At 32.9% G+C, this 19225-nt stretch overlaps 2 protein-coding genes across 2 annotated transcripts; one reads left to right on the top strand and one right to left on the bottom strand.

Moving 5' to 3' along the window:
* The first annotated feature begins 1030 nt into the window (after window positions 1-1030).
* Window positions 1031-7578, top strand: LOC148308238 (chymotrypsin-like protease CTRL-1). The gene is made up of 5 exons (XM_088262043.1): window positions 1031-1324; window positions 2116-2225; window positions 3755-3922; window positions 5336-5492; window positions 7349-7578. Exons 1-5 carry the CDS (start codon window positions 1045-1047, stop codon window positions 7555-7557), a joined length of 924 nt encoding a protein of 307 aa, XP_088118169.1. The 5' UTR covers window positions 1031-1044; the 3' UTR covers window positions 7558-7578.
* A 2103-nt stretch (window positions 7579-9681) lies between these two features.
* Window positions 9682-18604, bottom strand: LOC148308239 (chymotrypsin-C-like). The gene is made up of 5 exons (XM_088262046.1): window positions 17904-18604; window positions 16456-16565; window positions 13455-13622; window positions 12288-12444; window positions 9682-10856 (listed from the first exon to the last, which is right to left on the bottom strand). The coding sequence occupies exons 1-5, from the start codon at window positions 18499-18501 to the stop codon at window positions 10657-10659; spliced, it is 1233 nt and encodes a 410-aa protein (XP_088118172.1). The 5' UTR covers window positions 18502-18604; the 3' UTR covers window positions 9682-10656.
* Between the last annotated feature and the right edge of the window lie 621 nt (window positions 18605-19225).

The following is a 19225-nucleotide window of genomic DNA, read 5'->3' on the forward strand; positions in this document are numbered from 1 at the left end:
CGGTAGCCGAGCGTGCTGACCATTACACTACGGAGGCGGACACCGCATATCCGCACCCAATGGTGCATAGGACACTGCATCGTTTAGACGTTATCTTAATCTTTAGTTACATAAGTCAATCAATCTGGCATTTCAGATACCAGTCAAGGGTGATTTGTATTTTTTATTTATTTTTATAAATTATGTCAGTTAATTAAACTATATCCGCACCCCATGTAGAGCATATGGAGTTCACAAGCTGTCACTAGGCTATTTTGTCGTCTACCAACTCCCTTGCATCCTCTCAAGTCAGGTCCGCGTCCCGAAATTCAGATGAGAGCTGCCAACAAATTGTCAGCAGTGGTCGTCCTGGGCGAACCTGATGCCTTGCAAAAGAAGCAAGCTTGTAATGTGACTATGATTAATTAATTTGGTTTTAGGATTGTTGGGCAATATATCCAAAATTAAAACACGGTTTATTTGGTTGAATTCTACATTTATTTATGTATATTTTAATACGTGACGCGTTTCGTGTTCTTAGGACATTATCAAACACTGACTTAAATTATTTACAAAATGTCCTTATATTCTAATAATAGCAATTATTGTCTACTAGACCTAATTTATATATAATTAGTATATATTATTTTTTGACATCTCATCAAAGATGAAGAAGAATATGGAAGTCTGGGCATTTACGGGGCATTTAATGCCCAGACTTCCATATTCTTCTTCATCTTTGATGAGATGTCAAAAAATAATATGAAAATAACTTCTGTAATTGGAGATAATCCAGATTTTGTGAACAAGTATTTGGACACACTCAAAATGTTGTAATTAGTATATAATGACATTTTGTAAATAATTTTAGTCAGTGTTTGATAATGTCCTAAGAAGACGAAACGCGTCACGTATTAAAATATACGAGTACCTACATTAATAAATGTAGAATTCAACCATATAAACCGTGTTTAATTTTGGATATATTACCCAACAATTCAATATGGAATTCTACCAACTGTCTGCAGTTACAATAAATGGTTTTAGGGTGTTTGGGACCAATATATGGTTCAGGACGTCCCAAAGACTGTCACCGAACAACCTTTTACAACCGACCAAATGCCTCCTGTACAAACGACGACCCAGTCTTCACCGATCTCAGTCCCACCGGGCCCTAACTGTGGAGTGAGGATGGTGAAGCACGAAGAGCTGATCGTGTCAGGAGTTGGATCTCGACCAGGCGACTGGCCTTGGCATGTGGCAATATACAAACTGAGGACGAGGAAGGCGGAACTCGCTTACATATGTGGAGGGAGCCTCGTTTCAAAGATGGTTGTGATAACAGGTGATATAATATGAAAGACAATGCCCCAAAAGCATTTTAAAATTATTCGAGACTCTCGCGCGTTAGAACTAAAAAAAATTATAATTGATATTTGAAGCACTTACTTTATGATTTTACATTTTATGATTAAAATATTACTTTGTTTTAACATCACTATAAATTTAAAACAAAGCTACATTTTAATTATAAAACTTTTTTAAGTTCTAGAAACAGTTATGCTGATTTTATGCATTGATCTCTTTGCATTTGTTAACGATTTTATTATTTCGGGATTAGAAAAAGGTCATGTAAAATTTGATTGCAGAAAATCTCTCTTCATTAAAAGAAATGATAGATTAATCTTCTATTAACTTTATAAAATTAAACAACTTTGTTTAAACCAGATTTTTTATTATTATTAGTACACTTTTTAACCTACCGGTTTCGACAAGAACCTTGTCATCTCAGAGTTAATTAAATTCTAAAACATTAAAAACATTAATGGTAGTGATTGTCCTGACGAAGAGATGGGTACGTCTCGAAACTGGTAGACATAAAAATCTCAGTGAGTGGTTATACACTAATATTACAACATTTTTGTAACATAAAAGTATTTTAATACAATGTATGTATATTGATACCATACAATTTAAATCAATTCTCATTGTTTTAAAATAATGATGGCTCATTTTCATATCTTTAATCAATGGGAATCGGGCCGATTACCTCAGTAATTAGTTACTAAGAGTATGCAATTGGATAAGCATGAGATTCATTTGAGATTACAGATCCAATTTTTTCATGTTTTTCAGCCGGACATTGCGTGGTAGAAAATGGCGCCCCTGTAATAGCTGAAAGAATGTTTGTTTCCTTGGGAAAACATAATTACGTCGGAGGAGACGTCGGCCTGCAAGAGAAGGGTGTGAGTCATTTATTACTATACTTTTCTCATCAAATGCCTCGCTTCTAAACACTCCCCTCTCCCCACGTAATATAATGAAAATGTTGCAGAAAAACTATTAGGGACGGGATATTCGAAAAACTATTAGGGGCGGTCGCCTAAGCGGAAAGTCGTGTACGTAATATCGAATAGTGTGATGGCATGCCATTTGAATTATTTTATATGAAGTAGTGGAAAGCAAAGATTGAGAAAATATTTCCTTATATGTGTACATACTCGTATTTTTAAATGGATTTCATCAATAAAGAAATTTCTTTAAATGAAAAAAGACAATTGTGGAAGTCCTCACTAAAATGTTACATTTCTAATATTGTACAAAAAATCCTTAAAATGCAAATCTGTCCTGTTTACTGTATTCTATCGAAAACTTAATGAAATTTGCGACAAAACGTGACATATCCTGTGTTAAACTCATATGAAATCATTAAATCGCACCAAAACGTAACAATTTTACAAGTTAGAATTCCTGATTACTTAAAATCATTTTTAATGGAAATGTAATGTTGTGGTGAGGACCTCAACAATTGTTTATCAATTCAATATGCAGCTCAAATTTACGTAATTAATTTATTAGTATTTCATGCATATTATATATGTAACTCACACAAGCTAGTACAAATACGAGTATGCAACCTCGAGTGCCCGATGATACTTCGATGCCAACATTGATGCTATTCTCCTTTTCTTCAACTACAGTACCTATAGTATCTCTCTTCCATTTCCTTCCGACAGTTATTTCACTTCCACTTTTAAGCAACAAAAAAAGACTTTATTATGCCGAGTTTTCCTCGGTTTTCCTCTGCTTCTGTAACCAACCATATTCGCCTCATATTTTTTTGCTGTTCTTTCTTCATGCATTCGATTCACATAATTGGATTTAATTTCAAACCCTTCTCAATTTAACAAATAAAACAAGTCCTTCTTAAATAAATAAATTTAATTTAAATAAGTCGGTAAATAAAACAAGCGCTTTTTTTATTTTTTTCGATAAAGCGTATCGCAGCTTTGCATTCTTTCCATATCGCTCACTCCTTCCAAGAACGTCATCAATCAAAAATCGTACATTTTCAGTTGTGCATGTTTTCGGAATGCCCAGAAAATGTACTATATCCCAGCAAAAGAGGCATTTTCTAAACTTAATATTTACCCGCTACATGGCAGAAAGTGTTGTTTTTCCATTTTGAAGAAAAGGTATTGTTTTTTTTTTTTTTTAATATACTAAATATTTTACAAATGGAGAAAAAACCTTCAGGTTTTACCTAAAAAGACCTGTTGCAGAGTAAAAAGTTCAATAAGTGGCTTGATATTTATTTTAAATACATTGTTTTATATTTTTAAACTTTAAAAACGTTCTCCTAAAAAAATCAAGTTTTTTTTATTTATGACGTTCTTGAAAGGAGTGATCGATATGTCACCGTTCGAACATCTGTCATATATCAATTAAATGCATATTCGTCTACGAATATGTATCTAAAATTTTTTTTTTGCAGGTTTACGAAATAATCTTGCATCCTGGTTTTATATGGAACACGTTATCAAACGACATCTCCCTCCTGAAATTGACGTCAGAGGCAACTTTCAGTGACTTCGTACAGCCAATATGCCTTTGGGCCACTCCAGGCGCGAGCAGGAGCAGTCTGTTAGGGAAACATGGTTACGTAAGTGAAGGAAAATTATGTTTTGAGGGCTTGTTGAACTTCGTGGTTCACACTTTATAATTTTACTGGATAAATACCAATATTTCTTAAAATGTGTTTCGGTCACAAATTTATTTAATGAAGTGTACGAAAAAGTGGTATTTAAGTAAAATTTTGATTTATAAAAAATATATGAATAAAAATAAAAATATATGTATGTATGTATATATATATATATATATATATATATATATATATATATATATATATATATATATATATATATATATATATATATATATATATATATATATATATATATATATATATATATATATATATATATATATATATATATATATATATATATATATATATATATATATATATATATATATATATATATATATATATATATATATATATATATATATATATATATATATATATATATATATATATATATATATATATATATATATATATATATATATATATATATATATATATATATATATATATATATATATATATATATATATATATATATATATATATATATATATATATATATATATATATATATATATATATATATATATATATATATATATATATATATATATATATATATATATATATATATATATATATATATATATATATATATATATATATATATAAATAAAAGAAATAAGGATGGATTTATAAAAATAGTTTTTTGCTCTAACTCTTTCCCTAAACTCCCTTTTTTCTTTGCCTTCCTTATTATCATTAATTTGTAATTTATGTTTTTTTTTAATCTTCAAGTACTATCTGCCCTCTGATAGTAAACAGCTATATATGGTATCATACATTTTGACCAATATCACAAGTCTGTTTTTGGTTGGTTGGAAGATATTGCTTTTTAGAAATAAGCCCGCCAATATACTTATTTCTTTTCTGTACATAAAGTTAAAATAAATAATATTTTCTTTTTTGACATCTCATCAAAGATGAAGAAGAATATGGAAGTCTGGGCATTTACGGGGCTGACGACCGTCATAGGCTGGTTTAAGTGATCACTTTACACACGTGTAACATTCACCAATTCTACCCATTATTGACAACCACACTATTCAAATTCTTGAAACTATATATATGAACCAATTTTGAAACATTATTCTTAAATCACTAGAACTTCACTAGAGACATCTATTGGTGAGATGGAAAGAAGCTTTTTACTGAGCAGAAACTCTTTTATTAGTATGTGAGGTCTGAATCCTGGATCACACACATAAAATGTTGTAAATAAATAATGTCAACGTCATTTGGGAATGAGGCATAGGCTTAGTTTTCCATGGTTGGTATAATTTACACTCAAATTCTTCTTGTTCTTACCCGCGCCCAATGGTGCATAGAGCACCGCATCCGATAATGTTTTGTGGTTTGTAGGTTGTAGGATGGGGCTCTACTGGTAGAGCTGATTTTTCTCATCGTCTGCAGCAAGCTGTGATGCCGGTGCAAAGTGACTTGGAATGCATCAGGAACGACCCTCTGTTCTTTTCCAAGTTCCTTACAAACTCTACCCTATGCGCCGGCTTTGCAAACGGTAATTATCTTGCTTACCAGAACCATGATCATCATATATTTTGCAAACAGCTTTCATTTTTTGTAACAAGAGTCAAATTCCTTTTACAATGCTCTAAACTCTCTTTATTTGACTATTAAAAGAAGCAGGAATAAGCAAAAGTAAAAAAAATATGTTTTTGCAAACAAAGAAAACTAAAGAAACCTAAAAATAAATTATTTTTATGTAGTCATAATTATTCATTGATTATTCGGTAAATAGTTTGTGGTATATATTTAGAATGAAGTAGATTGTGTCATCGGCCATTCATCTATGATTGCATGACTCAACAAATAGGTGACTTAAAATAGTTTTCTAAATAGGTACCTATTGAAAAATGTGCCCTTATTATTAATGAAAATCCTACTGAGGACACATTTCTGTAAATTTAAACTGTAAAAAGTGCAATTGTTTCCATACTGATGTGTTATTGAGACTACCATATATAATATACAGTATTAAAATGTGACCAAATTTTTCAAAATTATACAAAGCTCTTGTAAACATTGAAAGTTGTTGTAAACATTGATAACATTAGTGGTATTTACTTTTATTTATTAATAATAATAAAACCCTTATCCGCACCCCAATGGTACATAGGGCATTTGCGTCATATAAACGCAGTGTTATCTTGATCGTTTACACATGAAGGAAAGGTGATCAGCCCTCCGCTTCAGGTACCAGTCCAGGGTAATATTGAATAAATATGACAGTGAAAAAATCACTTATATTTATTTTACCCCCCTTGGGAATCGAACCCGGGACCTCCAGAACGGTAGCCGCGCGTGCTGACCATTACACTACGGAGGCGGACATTATTTATTTATTTATTTATTTATTTATTATTTATTTATTTATTAGGTATTTACAAATATTAAAGTGATGGAATGAATAAAGAGAAGTCGTAGGCTTCAAAAACATTATCATATGGTTTTCTAAGTTCCGCATTTAATTTACATTCATGATTTTTCCCAAAACGTCTTAACGTCAAATACCCTATTCATGTTTTCCATGATATAAAAAAAATAGCCTTATTACAACTACAATTCATTCATTCTTCTTCTCCGTCTTATTCCTCATTACTGGGGGTTGAGACGCTTGTGGAAGTAATGACTCTTCTCCAGTTACCCCTTGACTGCGCTGCACGTAGTGCTCCAACCACTGAGGTGCCTGTTGCTGCCTTAATTTGATCGGTCCAATTCATTCATACAATTGGACAATTTATGATATCTTCCTCCTGCATACTGTTATGTGAATTTATGTTGAGTTACCTACCGTAGAACATGGCTATTTGAACTTTGAAGTGTTACTTGAGCCCAGTACAAAAAAGAGATTTAAATCTGTATTTGGTCTACAATAATGAACGTATCGCGACAATAAGTGTCACTTGTCAGGTAAACAATGAATCATGTCAATACGTTCATTATTGTAGACCAAATATTGATCTATTTTTTTTTGTACTGGGCTCAAGTAACACATTAAAGTTCAAGTAGCCCCATTCTTGACTCTGGCCAATATCTGTACCCAACGGATTCTCCAGTTCATTGGACACGTTGCGCGTGGCAACAAGGATTGCCTGGAACAACTAGTTGTGATCGGTAGCCTACAGGAAAAGAGAGGGAGAGGAAGATCCCCCACACGATGGAACGATCAAATTAAGGCAGCAGCAGGCACCTCAGTGGTTGGAGCGCTACGTGCAGCGCAGCCAAGGGATAACTGGAGAAGAGTCATTGCTTCTGCAAGGGTCACAACCCTCAGCAATGAGGAATAAGGCGGAGAAGAAGAAGGCCCATTCTACAGTATTGTGTTTCTATTTCGACCTATGTATAATATTGAAGGAACTGGAGCGTGTAACGGTGACAGCGGTGGAGGTCTCTACTTTCCCTCGACTGAGAAGCTAAGCGAGGTGTGGCATCTCAGAGGAATTATATCTCTTGGGGTTTCCCAAAAAGATAGAAGCTCGTGCGACCCACATTTCTACACCATCTTTACTGATGTGGCCAAGTACCTAGATTTTATTTACACGCACATGTACCAAATTTATTAAATAAACATTATTTAAAAATGATTTGTTGGTATCTATTTATTTAAATGAACTTTGTGAGGAATGAAGATATAAGGCGTAGGACGCAGCAAATCTTGGTCACAACTGTCGTCAAGAAAAGGCGATTCAGTTGGCTTGGCCATGTACTCCGCATGCCTCCTGAGAGCCTTAATCAAGCTTGCCTCTTTTACAAGGCATCAGGTTCGCGCCGCCCAGGACGACCACTGCTGACAATTCGTTGGCAGTTCTCGTCAGAACTTCGGGACGCGGTTCTGACTTGGGAGGATGCAAGGGAGCTGGCACCCTTGAAGAGTGAAGGCACAGAAAAGCCTGGAGACAGTTTGTGGACTCCATATGCTCCACCTAGGGAGCGGATTTGGTTTAATGAATGAATTTATTTAAAAATTAAAAAGCTTCATATTCCATCTGTCTGTTTTAACTAAGATACAAAAGGTGTTGTTAAGATGCATCATATTTGTCAAAATCAATTCAGGTTGTAGTCCTGTGGTTAGTGTTTTGGACTCTTAAGTCAGAGTTTCTCCGTTCAAACCCACTCTACCTCAATTTGATACCTATTTCTAATAATGAGCCGCTTAGGCTCACAGAAATAGTATGAAATTGAAGTATTTTTGCAAATAATAAAAATACAAATATTTCTTTACTGCTAAAAAAATAAAAATCAGGAACCAATATGGATGTTTAATAATGGGTAGAGTGGTAAATGTTACATACAGTGTATAAAGTTCCCTGTGAATGACTTTCATTTTCCCTTTTTAAAAAATTATATTAAGCTTCTTTAAAGACAATTAATATATATTTATGTAAGGCCTCATGCAAACAAATACCATTTAAATATTGTTAAATATTTTAATTTATTTCTTGAATCAGCATTTACATTTCAGAATTTAAAAATAAGTTACAACTAACTAACTAACTAACCATCACGCCGCTTCACCGCAGGGGTAGGCAGAGAGAAATGAGCGCCACACCACTCTGTCCTTGCAAACATTCTTCGCCTCTTCCACATTTGATTTACATAAATAAGTTATTATTTATGTAAATCAAAACATGATCTATGAATCTACTGGATTTATAAATATTTGTGATTGCTATTTCACCTTGAGACGGTATTATTTAAACTGTACCAAAAACAACCAGATACACATATAAAAGTACAAAATTTGTTTTTCTGTTAATAAAGTTGGATTTTTCTAAAGGTAGAGACTGACCGGAGCATTTTGTCGTAACGTAACGTTGTAACATCGCTCGCGGCGAGCACTCCGACTATGGACGGAGCGCTCGGCTCGCTACACTGACTATACGAATGCTCGCATCGTAACATCTTACGTTACGACCAAATGGCTCTCGTCAGTCTCCACCATAATAGCGCATTAACAAGTACTAAAAGTAGTTTTAAAAAGACCCTTAAAGTTTTAAGATGAGACCGTGGGAGATTAAAAAAGGCGTTGAAAGACCTGAAAAAAGATGCTCTGACGACATAGCCACAGTGGAGGTAAAAATGGCTGCAAGCAACAACAGACCAAAAAATGGAAGGATATGGAACAGGCCTATATCCGTAGTGGAAGACAGAAGGCTAAAGAAGAAGAAGAAGAATATATACAACCTGAAGCACATTATTGGTCACCTTACCTTCATATTAACAGTCAAAACATCTTGCAATTTCGGTGCAGAGCGCCCTGTGCATAAATGTCAGAAGAAAAATATAAGACCCTACTTTATACTGGGGATATGTTCCAATATATTCCTGCACTAAATGAATATAATATGTCCGCCTCCGTAGTGTAATGGTCAGTATGCTCGGCTCGGCTACCATTCTAGAGGTCTCGGGTTCGATTCCCAGGGGGGTCAAATAAATAAAAGTGATTTCTTCACTCTAATATTTATTCCATATTACCCTGGACTGGTACCTGAAGTGGAGGGCTAATCACCTTTCCTTCATGTGTTAACGATCAAGATAACACTGCGTTTGTATGATGCAGTGCCCTATGCACCATTGGGGTCCGGATAAGGGTTTGAATGAAAAAAAAATGAATAAAAAGAGGTTATTTTAATACATTGTAACTAGAGAAAAGCGTATACACAACCAAAAATAATAATAAAAACATATTAGTATTATTTAATTTTATTATTAATCTTCATAATAACATAGGTTACATAACACAAAGATATGCACACAGAAATATTAAAAATATTTTTGCAATGAAGTTCTTAGTCTGAAATCTTAATTTTATAGTACTTGAACACTTTTCTCTAGAGAAGTAAAAAAATATTTATTTTGCAGTATTACATATCGCTCACTCCTTTCAAGAACGTCATAAATCAAAAATCGTCAATTTTCAGTTTTGCACGTTTTCGGAATGCCCAGAAAATGTTCTATATCCCAGCAAAAGAGGCATAATTTTAACTTAATATTTACCCGCTACAGTGCAGAAAATGTTGTTTTTGCATTTTGAAGAAAAGGTATTGTTTAATTTTTTTTAAACAAATTAAATATTTTTCAAATGGAGAAAAAACCTCCAGGTTTTATATAAAAAGATCTGTTGCACAGTAAAAAGTTCAATAAGTGGCTTGATATTTATTTTTAATACATTGTGTTAAACATTACAAACGTTCTCCTGAAATATCAAGTTTTTTGATTTATGACGTTCTTGAAAGGAGTGAGTTATTCGTCACCTTCTCAATGCTTAGATTGAAAATTTATTATCGAAATATTTCACAACTTTTGGTTGCAATTACAACAATTTTGTTACAATAATATATATGTTATATGTGTATATATATATGTATATTGTGTTCAAATTGTCACGAAAACGATTATTTTTAATAATAATGAATAAATGATATCGTAATTGCACAGCGAAGTGTAAATATTACAGACCGAAAAAAATGGAAAGATACGGAAAGGCCTATATTCAGCAGTGGAAGACAGAGGGCTAATGAAGAAGAGTATACGTGAAAATTGTGAATATCCACAATGTTTTTACATGGAATAACTATTTGTATTATAATCTCTGATTACCGTATTCATCGCAGATTTAAATTTAAAAAAATAATAAGAAGACATCTTTATGTTATATATTGTTAAATATTCTCCTGTATAAAGTTTCTGTATTGCGCAGCATCTGTGAAAATTGTGTACTCATTAGGATCACAGACATTTTTGTCTTTGCGGGATACACTCAGGGAAACGATTCCCCGGATCATCCACGTGTCTTGACCGTCTCCAATCTGCTGTGGGAAATACATTCCACCGCCACTGTCTCCATTGCAAACACTTGTTCCTGTAACAGAACATCATACACAATTGACAACCGTATAATATCAATTTAAAAAAGATTATAAATATGATTAAAAATATTATAAATATGAATATCAGTGATTTTACACTCTAACATTTATTTGATATTACCCTGGACTGGTCCCTGAAGCGCAGGAGTGATCACCTTGCCTTCGTTTAAATAACTATCAAGAAAACACTGCATCAATACGATGCAGTGCCTTATGCACCATTGAGTGTGGATAAGGTTTAGAAGAAGATATATTTTTCAAGTGATATAGGCGACATTTACAATTAAAATTTATCTTTTTAGTAAGTTTTCAGAGTTTCATAAATATGTGTGTGATTCTTTTAAAATTATTTCACATACTAGGATATTTCACTTTCAATTATATTAAAGAAAAATTGGCATTTCTTGATGGGACTGCATTTTACATAAGAAGTAAAGATAATTAAAGAAAACACTTCGTTTTTTACCACTTGAGTTTAATTATAGACTACATGTTTCAGAAGCTAAACTTCCATCATTCAGGTCTGTATAATAACATAAGTTTAGCTTCTGAAACATGTAGTCTATAATTAAACTCAAGTGGTAAAAAACGAAGTGTTTTCTTTAATTATTGTAACATGTCTTACCACAAAGTTAATGCCGAAACAATAAATAAAATAGAAGTAAAGATATTCAGTTGTTGTTTTATACCTATATTCTTATGAAATTCTATTACCCTTATTTGAGTATTTTTTATTCCCAGTATTTTGAGTCGGTCTAAATTTTTGTCCACAAATTCTGATTTGCTCCTTGTTATTAAGCCTTATCCATCTATGTTGAGATATCAATAAAAATGTTGACAAAATCACTAAGTTTCGTATAAAATGCCCTTCCATTTGTTCTTTGGATGTGTCCCCCTTTCAGGGTGCTAAATTGGCCTTCGATGCGTACTCTCCAGAAGATGATCCAGAAAACTATTGGGACAGACTTGAAAAATCTAGAGACTATTACGATAGATTTTAATAGAACTGATAGATACAATGTATGCTATAAATCTGAATGAACTGGACTTTCCCTTGGTTGTAAATAATGGATTGATTGGTTGGTTAACCATTATCCATATCCCAGTGGTGCATAGGGCACTGCATCATATAAATACAGTGTTATCTTGATCATTAACATATGAAGGAAAGGTGATCAGCCCTCCTCTTCAGGTACCAGTCCAGGGTAATGTTGAATAAATATTAGAGTAAAAATATCACTTATATTTATTTGACCCCACCCTGGGAATCGAACCCGGGACCTCCAGAACAATAGCCGAGTGTGCTGACCATTACACTACGGAGGCGGACGATAAATAAAACTAAATATAAATAATGGCAGACTGTATAAAGGATTAATACGTATTAAAGTTTATTTGGTATAAAAAATTAAACAAGCTTTTACCATTTCTGTAACCAGCGCAGAATGTTCCTTCAGTGATAAAATTAGAATAAAAGGTTGGATTTGACTTAATACAATCAATATCATCAACTATTGGCATTGTGGCGGTTGTCAGTTGAGATGCAAGGGTGTCTCGTTCCGTAAAGCCCCATCCAACAACCTGGAAACAGAAAAAGGAACTAGAGAAATATAACATATTGATATTATTTTTGACATCTCATCAAAGATGAAGAAGAATATGAAAGTCTGGGCATTTACGGGGCATTTTGATGAGATGTCAAAAATAATATGAAAATAACTCCAGTAATTGGAGATAATCCAGATTTTGTGAACAAGTATTTGGACTCACTCAAAATGTTGTAAATAACATATTAATATCAAATATTTGTGCCAAAAGTCATAACAATCAATTTATTCTAATTAATTGATACGGCAGTCACTTAGCGGCAATATCTATCCGTTTTTTAATTGAAGTTTTACTTGGTGAATACCAGTATTTCTTGAAATCTACTGTGACATGTGTTTCGGCATACAGAGTGTAGGAATGATAATAGATTTTAAGAAATAGTAGTATTTACCAAGTAAAATTTCAATTCCGCCATCACAGTGTAATTTTCAGCACTCTCCGCTACCGTTCTGGAGGTCCCGGGTTTGATTCCCAGGAGGGGATCAAATAAATATAAGTGATTTTTTCACTCTAATATTTATTCTATATTTCCCTGGAATGGCTTTCCTTCATTTTTTAACAATCAAGATAACACTGCGTTTATATGATGCAGTGCCCTTTGCACCATTGTGGTGGGGATAAAGGTTTTAAGAAGAAGAAAATTTTAATTAAAAAACAATTAATTTTATACTGAAGTGTGACCTAAAATATGTTTAATTTGTCTAGATTAAGTACCGTAGAACTGGGCTACTTGAACTTTGATGTGTTACTTGAGCCCAGTACAAAAAATATTTAGATCGTGTTATCAATCAAAGTATCGTGACAATAAGTGTCACCTGTCAGGGAAACAATGAATCATGTCGATACGTTCATTATTGTAGACCATATACAGATTTAAAAAAAAATTTTGTACTGGGCTCAAGTAACACATCAAATTTACGGTTCTTCTGTACGTTCTGGTACGTTCTACGGTATATTTGCATGTAATGTGTTTTAACACTTACAGTTCCAATACGATCGACTAGCGCTGCTTTATCTTTGCTGCTCGTACTCCATAAACATATTGGCTGCACATAATTAGAATAGTTTATCTTTGCAGAAAGCTTTACAATTGCAATATCATTTGCAAGGGTTGCCTTAGAAAAGTCAGGATGTAGCACAATATCAAACACCTGAAAAGAAACCAAAATAAATGAACATAATTGCAGTTTAAATATTAATTTTATACAACATTTTGAGTAAGTCTAAATACTTATCCACAAATCTGGATTATCTCCAATTATAAGAGTTATTTTTCATATTCTTTTTTGACATCTCATCAAAGATGAAGAAGAATATGGAAGATCTTCTCACAATAGATGTCCCTAGTGAAGTTCTAGTTATTCAAGAACAATGTTCTCAATCGAAATTAGATAATATATATATATATAGAACTTCCAAGAATTTGAGTAGTGTGGTTGTCAATAATGGGTAGAATTGGTGAATATTACATGTGTGTAAAGTGATCACTCAAACCAGCCTATGACGGTCGTCAGCCCCGTAAGTGCCCAGACTTCCATATTCTTCTTCATCTTTGATGAGATGTCAAAAAATAATTTTCTTTTTTTTTTATTTATGATTGTAAAGCATGCCTATTATTATATTATTTTACATTTATTTACATTATTATTCTATTTTCGTTTTGCATGTGGAAAGAGTTGGTGGAATTGAACTCTCTTGGCATTAAAATATGGTGACTGTACATAATTAAATGCTAAACCTATTGATTGCTAAGATGTTTGTTAAAGAAATGTAACTTGACGTGGGTGATAGTAAATCGCAGGAAATTAGTTACAACAGTCCTCTGTTACATTTGCCCTTGATAACGCTATTAAAAAAATTCATAGGTAGGTTCTAAACACGTTGGTTACGACAAAGTTTGTTAAAGTAATGTAATTACACGCGGGTTATATTGGATCGCATCGAAAGAATTTATGGTTTTTAGTCACATTTTGAAACCAGAAAATAATTGATAATATTTTTGTATTATAGTGACACCTATCCGCTATACAGCAAAGCAAACATGACAAGGAATAAGACATTTAAGGCATGTTCTTTTGTATATGAAGTTGAAGGTAACCGAAATACATAATAATGTGCACAGCGATGCAACATAAGTTTTCTGAAATGAACAAATATGTGCATACTGCCGCAACATAATGTTTAATAATATTAAGCAATGTGTTGAGAGCTTTTTCAAATACAAAATGGCAGAGCTGAGTGTAAAGCGCTCTTGCGGTGGTTTTTGATAAAAAGGGTGGAATGTAAATTGAACATTACATAAGATTCAACTGTAGCGAAGGCCAACACCTGGACACCACATAAAAAAGGAAAGGTTGAAAGCTAAAACCATAGAAAAATCATTATTTGAGATTTGTAGTTTAAACTTAAATTACATGTACAGTGAAACCTCTATCTATCGTTTTTAAAGGGACCTATTAAAATAAACTATGAATGCGGGAAAACAATGAATGTGGGATTAAGAGGTCAATACGCAAATAGATACGACCGAGTAAAGATAACGTCCTCCCAATCTGCATAACCATTCGTAGGCTAAAATTCTAAGAAGAATACATGTTTCAGATGCAAATGTATTTATTAAAAAAAAAAATACAAACCTGAATAGAATTTAAAATAATACTTTTGTTTTTTAACTGTTTTATTTTAGTAAGTCAATAGTATATTTTCGGCTTTGCAAATAGTATTTTATCAGCATCGGTTATTGAATGTGCGTTGTAGAAAGTTTTCTTTCAAAGAGTGTGCACACTTCTAGAAATGCAGGTCCTTTTCATCAATATCGACCTCTCCTGCTATCGGTTACACAAGCTTTCGATAGTTTCTATCCCATACGTTGCCGTTGAATGTAAGAAAATTGGAAATAATGTAAAAAAACAGATAACATGTATCAAATATGCAGCTTAATTCAAACGATAAATGCGGTAAATGGTGATAGAGAAACGATCGATGCGGTTTAGTTTAGTATGAAATTAAGTTGGGATACAAGAAATAAACGACACATCCGGGAAAACGATTATTCCAGGAACAATAAATAGACATTTCACTGTATATGTAAATTAGTACAGATGGGATTGGGATGCAGACCAGTACTATACAATATTGTAATAGTTTGATCATTTATACTGCAACTCATTTGTATATAGTTTAAAAGATATACAAGCACTATATGCAAACAAAAACAGTTGTATAAAGTATAAACCTTGACCTGTATCACGAGTCTGATTTTGGTTGATAACAAGATATTTTTTCATAGCAATTAGCCAACCAATGTACATTTATTCTATAAAAGAAGTTAAATCAATAGATTAAATAATTATTTAAAGATTTTTCTATATTCTTAAGTGCCAAATATGCCAAGTAATAATAATAAATCAATAAAACCTATAATTATTTAGTATAAACGTTACGTGCAGTATAGTAACTACTTATACAGAATGGCGAGTGCCAGACGCATGGATTTGAAAATGATATATAATGGAACACAAACTTCTCGTTTCCCTTTATTTCACTTACCCACTTTAAACCTTCTACGACCGTTAGGAAAAAAAGCATTAGCGTCTTCAAATTCATGGGTCTGCTGCCTTGAATATGTACAAGATTCCATTGTATTCGACAATTATAATACTATAAGGCAACTAGCCGTAACTCAAGTTGCGGCTTTTTGGCTTAACACAGCTCAAAGCATTCTTATAACTGGCTTCTATCATATACAATCACAGATTTTGCTCTATCTCTTTTCTTTACCGAAATATTCATTATCCAAATAGCCGAAAATTTTTATTAATTTGATACATGTTTTGCCAAAAAGCATCATTGTAAAACAACTATACACTCGTTCATCTCAAAACTACTGTTTTTAACTTGCGGCTATTTGCCTTTGCACATTAATGCAAGCGTTAGTACTAAAATAATAAAGTGTGACATTCCAAGGATGGCAAGAATACATACTCCTCTCTCTTGTGCTCCAACATCTCCACCTGCCAAGTTGTATTTCCCAAGAGTAACAAAAAGCCTTTCTGGAAGGATTGTGGCATCGTTCTCTATGACACAATGTCCGGCTGCAACAGATACATTCTACTTCACAAAATTGATAAAACAATCTTTTCTACTCCTACCTGAACATAGAACATAGAACAGGATCAACGCAATGTCAATTTATTTTTAAAACTACATGAATGAAAAATTATCAGCCCTGCGGTCTAAATTATTGACCTCTCAAGTAGTAAAATATTAATGAAAAGGTACCCTGTAGAGTGAGTTTTTTTATGCGAAATTTGATTTTTAAACTAAATTTTCAGATTGGATATCAACATTTTAAAGATATGTCAGCACATAATCAATAAATATTGTCAATTTGAAATAATCACTATGCCCCAAACATGGAACTGCATGCTATCTGACCTGGAATTTTATGGCCCTATAGTTGGGGTGGTACACATTGGAGGTTAAGTATAAGGGTGGAATTTATTAAAATATAAATTTATAATAAAAAAATAAAAAAAGTCACATATATTGTATTTTTTTAAATTGTATACATATCTCATTTCATATTAATTCAAGCATCAATATTCTATGATCTGTGAATACATTCAAAAGAATGAAACTAAAATAATTTTTCTAAGGGAACATTTCTTGAAAAGACAATTGTTTAATTGAAATCAGTATTATAACGCAGAGTATGTAGTTCTAATAATATCTGTTTTTTTTTTTTAAAATTGAGAAAAAAATATAATACAAATATGCTGATTCTATTTTCTATTGAGTTGGACCAGGTTTATAGGTATGAATCATTTCTGGCTATATCACTGATTGAATAAATTTTTAATATTTGTGTACATATTGTGTAAAATTGTTTAAGGACATTTTTTGCCGCCACCTGTACAATTTTCTTCCCCAAATAAATGTTTTAACATATATGTAAATAAAGTAAGACCTTGTTTAAGGCTGATCCAGTATAACACGGTCTGTTTGAAGCCTTAAAAATTCAAAGCTCAATGACAAGTTAATTTTTGGGCCACATGTTCCTATTTACTTTATGTGTCAAAAAGACTTTCACAGAACTTATTGGAACGTATTTATTTTATTGGAACCACATTAAAGAGTCTTACTGTATTTACAAGTTCTTTAAATAGTGTTTGCATATATTTCCAAAACATTATCTAGATTTCTGAAAGATATATTTTTAAAGAAAACTTTAAGATTTTAAGCAGTTAAAAAAATATAGATTTGTTATTCTTGACTTGATAAAATGTGGATGGGGACGGCGCAGGATCGGGAGGAGTGGAGGCGGAAGGGGGAGGCCTTTGTCCAGCAGTGGACCTCAACGGGCTGAAATGATGATAAAATAATAAAAATTAGATATGTACAGCATTGTCGTGATACAATATAACATTTACCTGTCAATACTCTAGTTTGTGAAAGCAATGTTCCGCCGCAAACATACTGCATAGTAGAACCGGTGGTCTTCATACGATACAGAGCGGCATGCCACGGCCAATCTCCGGGTTTAGTTGCCATTCCGTTTGTGATCAGTTCCGTGTGCTGAACGATCCTTTGACCGCACTTAGGCGCGTCTGGTATTCTGTTTGTTACAATCGCCGGTTTACGGGTAGACGTGACGGGTTCAGGTTTAGTGTTTTCTTGTGACCCGAGCAAACCGACTACAGGCTTTACTACGGGATCAACATCCAGGTTGAGATTCAGCAGACGGGCATCTTTGGTAGTTGTTTCCGGTTTTTCGGTTGTCGTGGACGTTTGTTGTTTCATAGGAGATCCAGACACGGACAGTTTAAGAGCAGGATTGACATCTAGCAAAGTAACACCGAACGGAGCTCTTCGTCTTCTAATTTTGATACCCTCGTGCAATCCGGGTTTACTTGCCAAGAAATTAGCTACATTGATTGGATTTACTAATCCATTGCGATCCAAAGTATCCACCTGAGCATTTAAAACCCACAAAACACATAAAAACAAACAATAATCTCTTGGAAACATTGTTTTCAAAACTAAACACGCCAAAGAACGATCAAAACTGCATGCCAAATATGGTGGCACCTCTTGAAACAACACATAGGAAATGTACCGATTCTCAGAAAGTGGCCACTGAACATTTATTACGTGAAGCGAATCACTGATGTGTTCAAGGGGTCAAGATTTACATTGGTTGTTTATATTTAAGAATAAGATAACACATTCAATTAAATTCTACCTATGTACACTTGAAATAGTGTGTGTTGTAATTACTAATTCTCTTTGGGAAAAACCCAATCGGGTAGAGCGATTGATACACGAGTGTATGAAAAAAGAGAAATGATAATAAGCTATTTGGGGACTAGAGATAAAAGAAATGTGAAATTATTTAACAAATATTTTTAAAATATTGATATGTAAAACATTAAATTTTAGTCAAGTGAAAGGTTCATCTTGATCATTCTTACTTCTAACAATGTTTTGCTTGGATGCTTGCCAATTGACTGATTATACAAAATGTTTTGAATAAATAAATATAAAAATAACAAAACATAGAATTGCACATTAGTATGCAATGAGTAAAGGTTTTACTTGGATCGCTAGTAAATTGAGGCATGATCAAAATCCTAATAATTATTTTAGCATTTGTAATGAAAACGCTGGTCAACTATTAGCTGGAACGTATTCAGAATCTATAATCGAAGTCTTAGTGTTAACAGTAACATTACTAAGTTTCTCAGACAATATC

Source organism: Brachycentrus maculatus, unplaced genomic scaffold (genome assembly GCF_059751285.1).
Source record: "Brachycentrus maculatus isolate JH-2025_06_01 unplaced genomic scaffold, ASM5975128v1 h1tg000172l, whole genome shotgun sequence".
NCBI lineage: Eukaryota > Metazoa > Arthropoda > Insecta > Trichoptera > Brachycentridae > Brachycentrus > Brachycentrus maculatus.

Coding starts and splice junctions, on each gene's coding strand:
- LOC148308238 (XM_088262043.1), top strand. CDS start 1,045: ATGGTTCAGGACGTCCCAAAGACTGTCACCGAACAACCTTTTACAACC. Junction 1,325..2,115: donor AAAGATGGTTGTGATAACAG/GTGATATAATAT, acceptor CATGTTTTTCAG/CCGGACATTGCGTGGTAGAA. Junction 3,923..5,335: donor TGTTAGGGAAACATGGTTAC/GTAAGTGAAGGA, acceptor TGTGGTTTGTAG/GTTGTAGGATGGGGCTCTAC.
- LOC148308239 (XM_088262046.1), bottom strand. CDS start 18,501: ATGTTTCCAAGAGATTATTGTTTGTTTTTATGTGTTTTGTGGGTTTTA. Junction 16,566..17,903: donor ACAAACTAGAGTATTGACAG/GTAAATGTTATA, acceptor TATCTGTTGCAG/CCGGACATTGTGTCATAGAG. Junction 10,857..12,287: donor CTGCGCTGGTTACAGAAATG/GTAAAAGCTTGT, acceptor GTTCTGTTACAG/GAACAAGTGTTTGCAATGGA.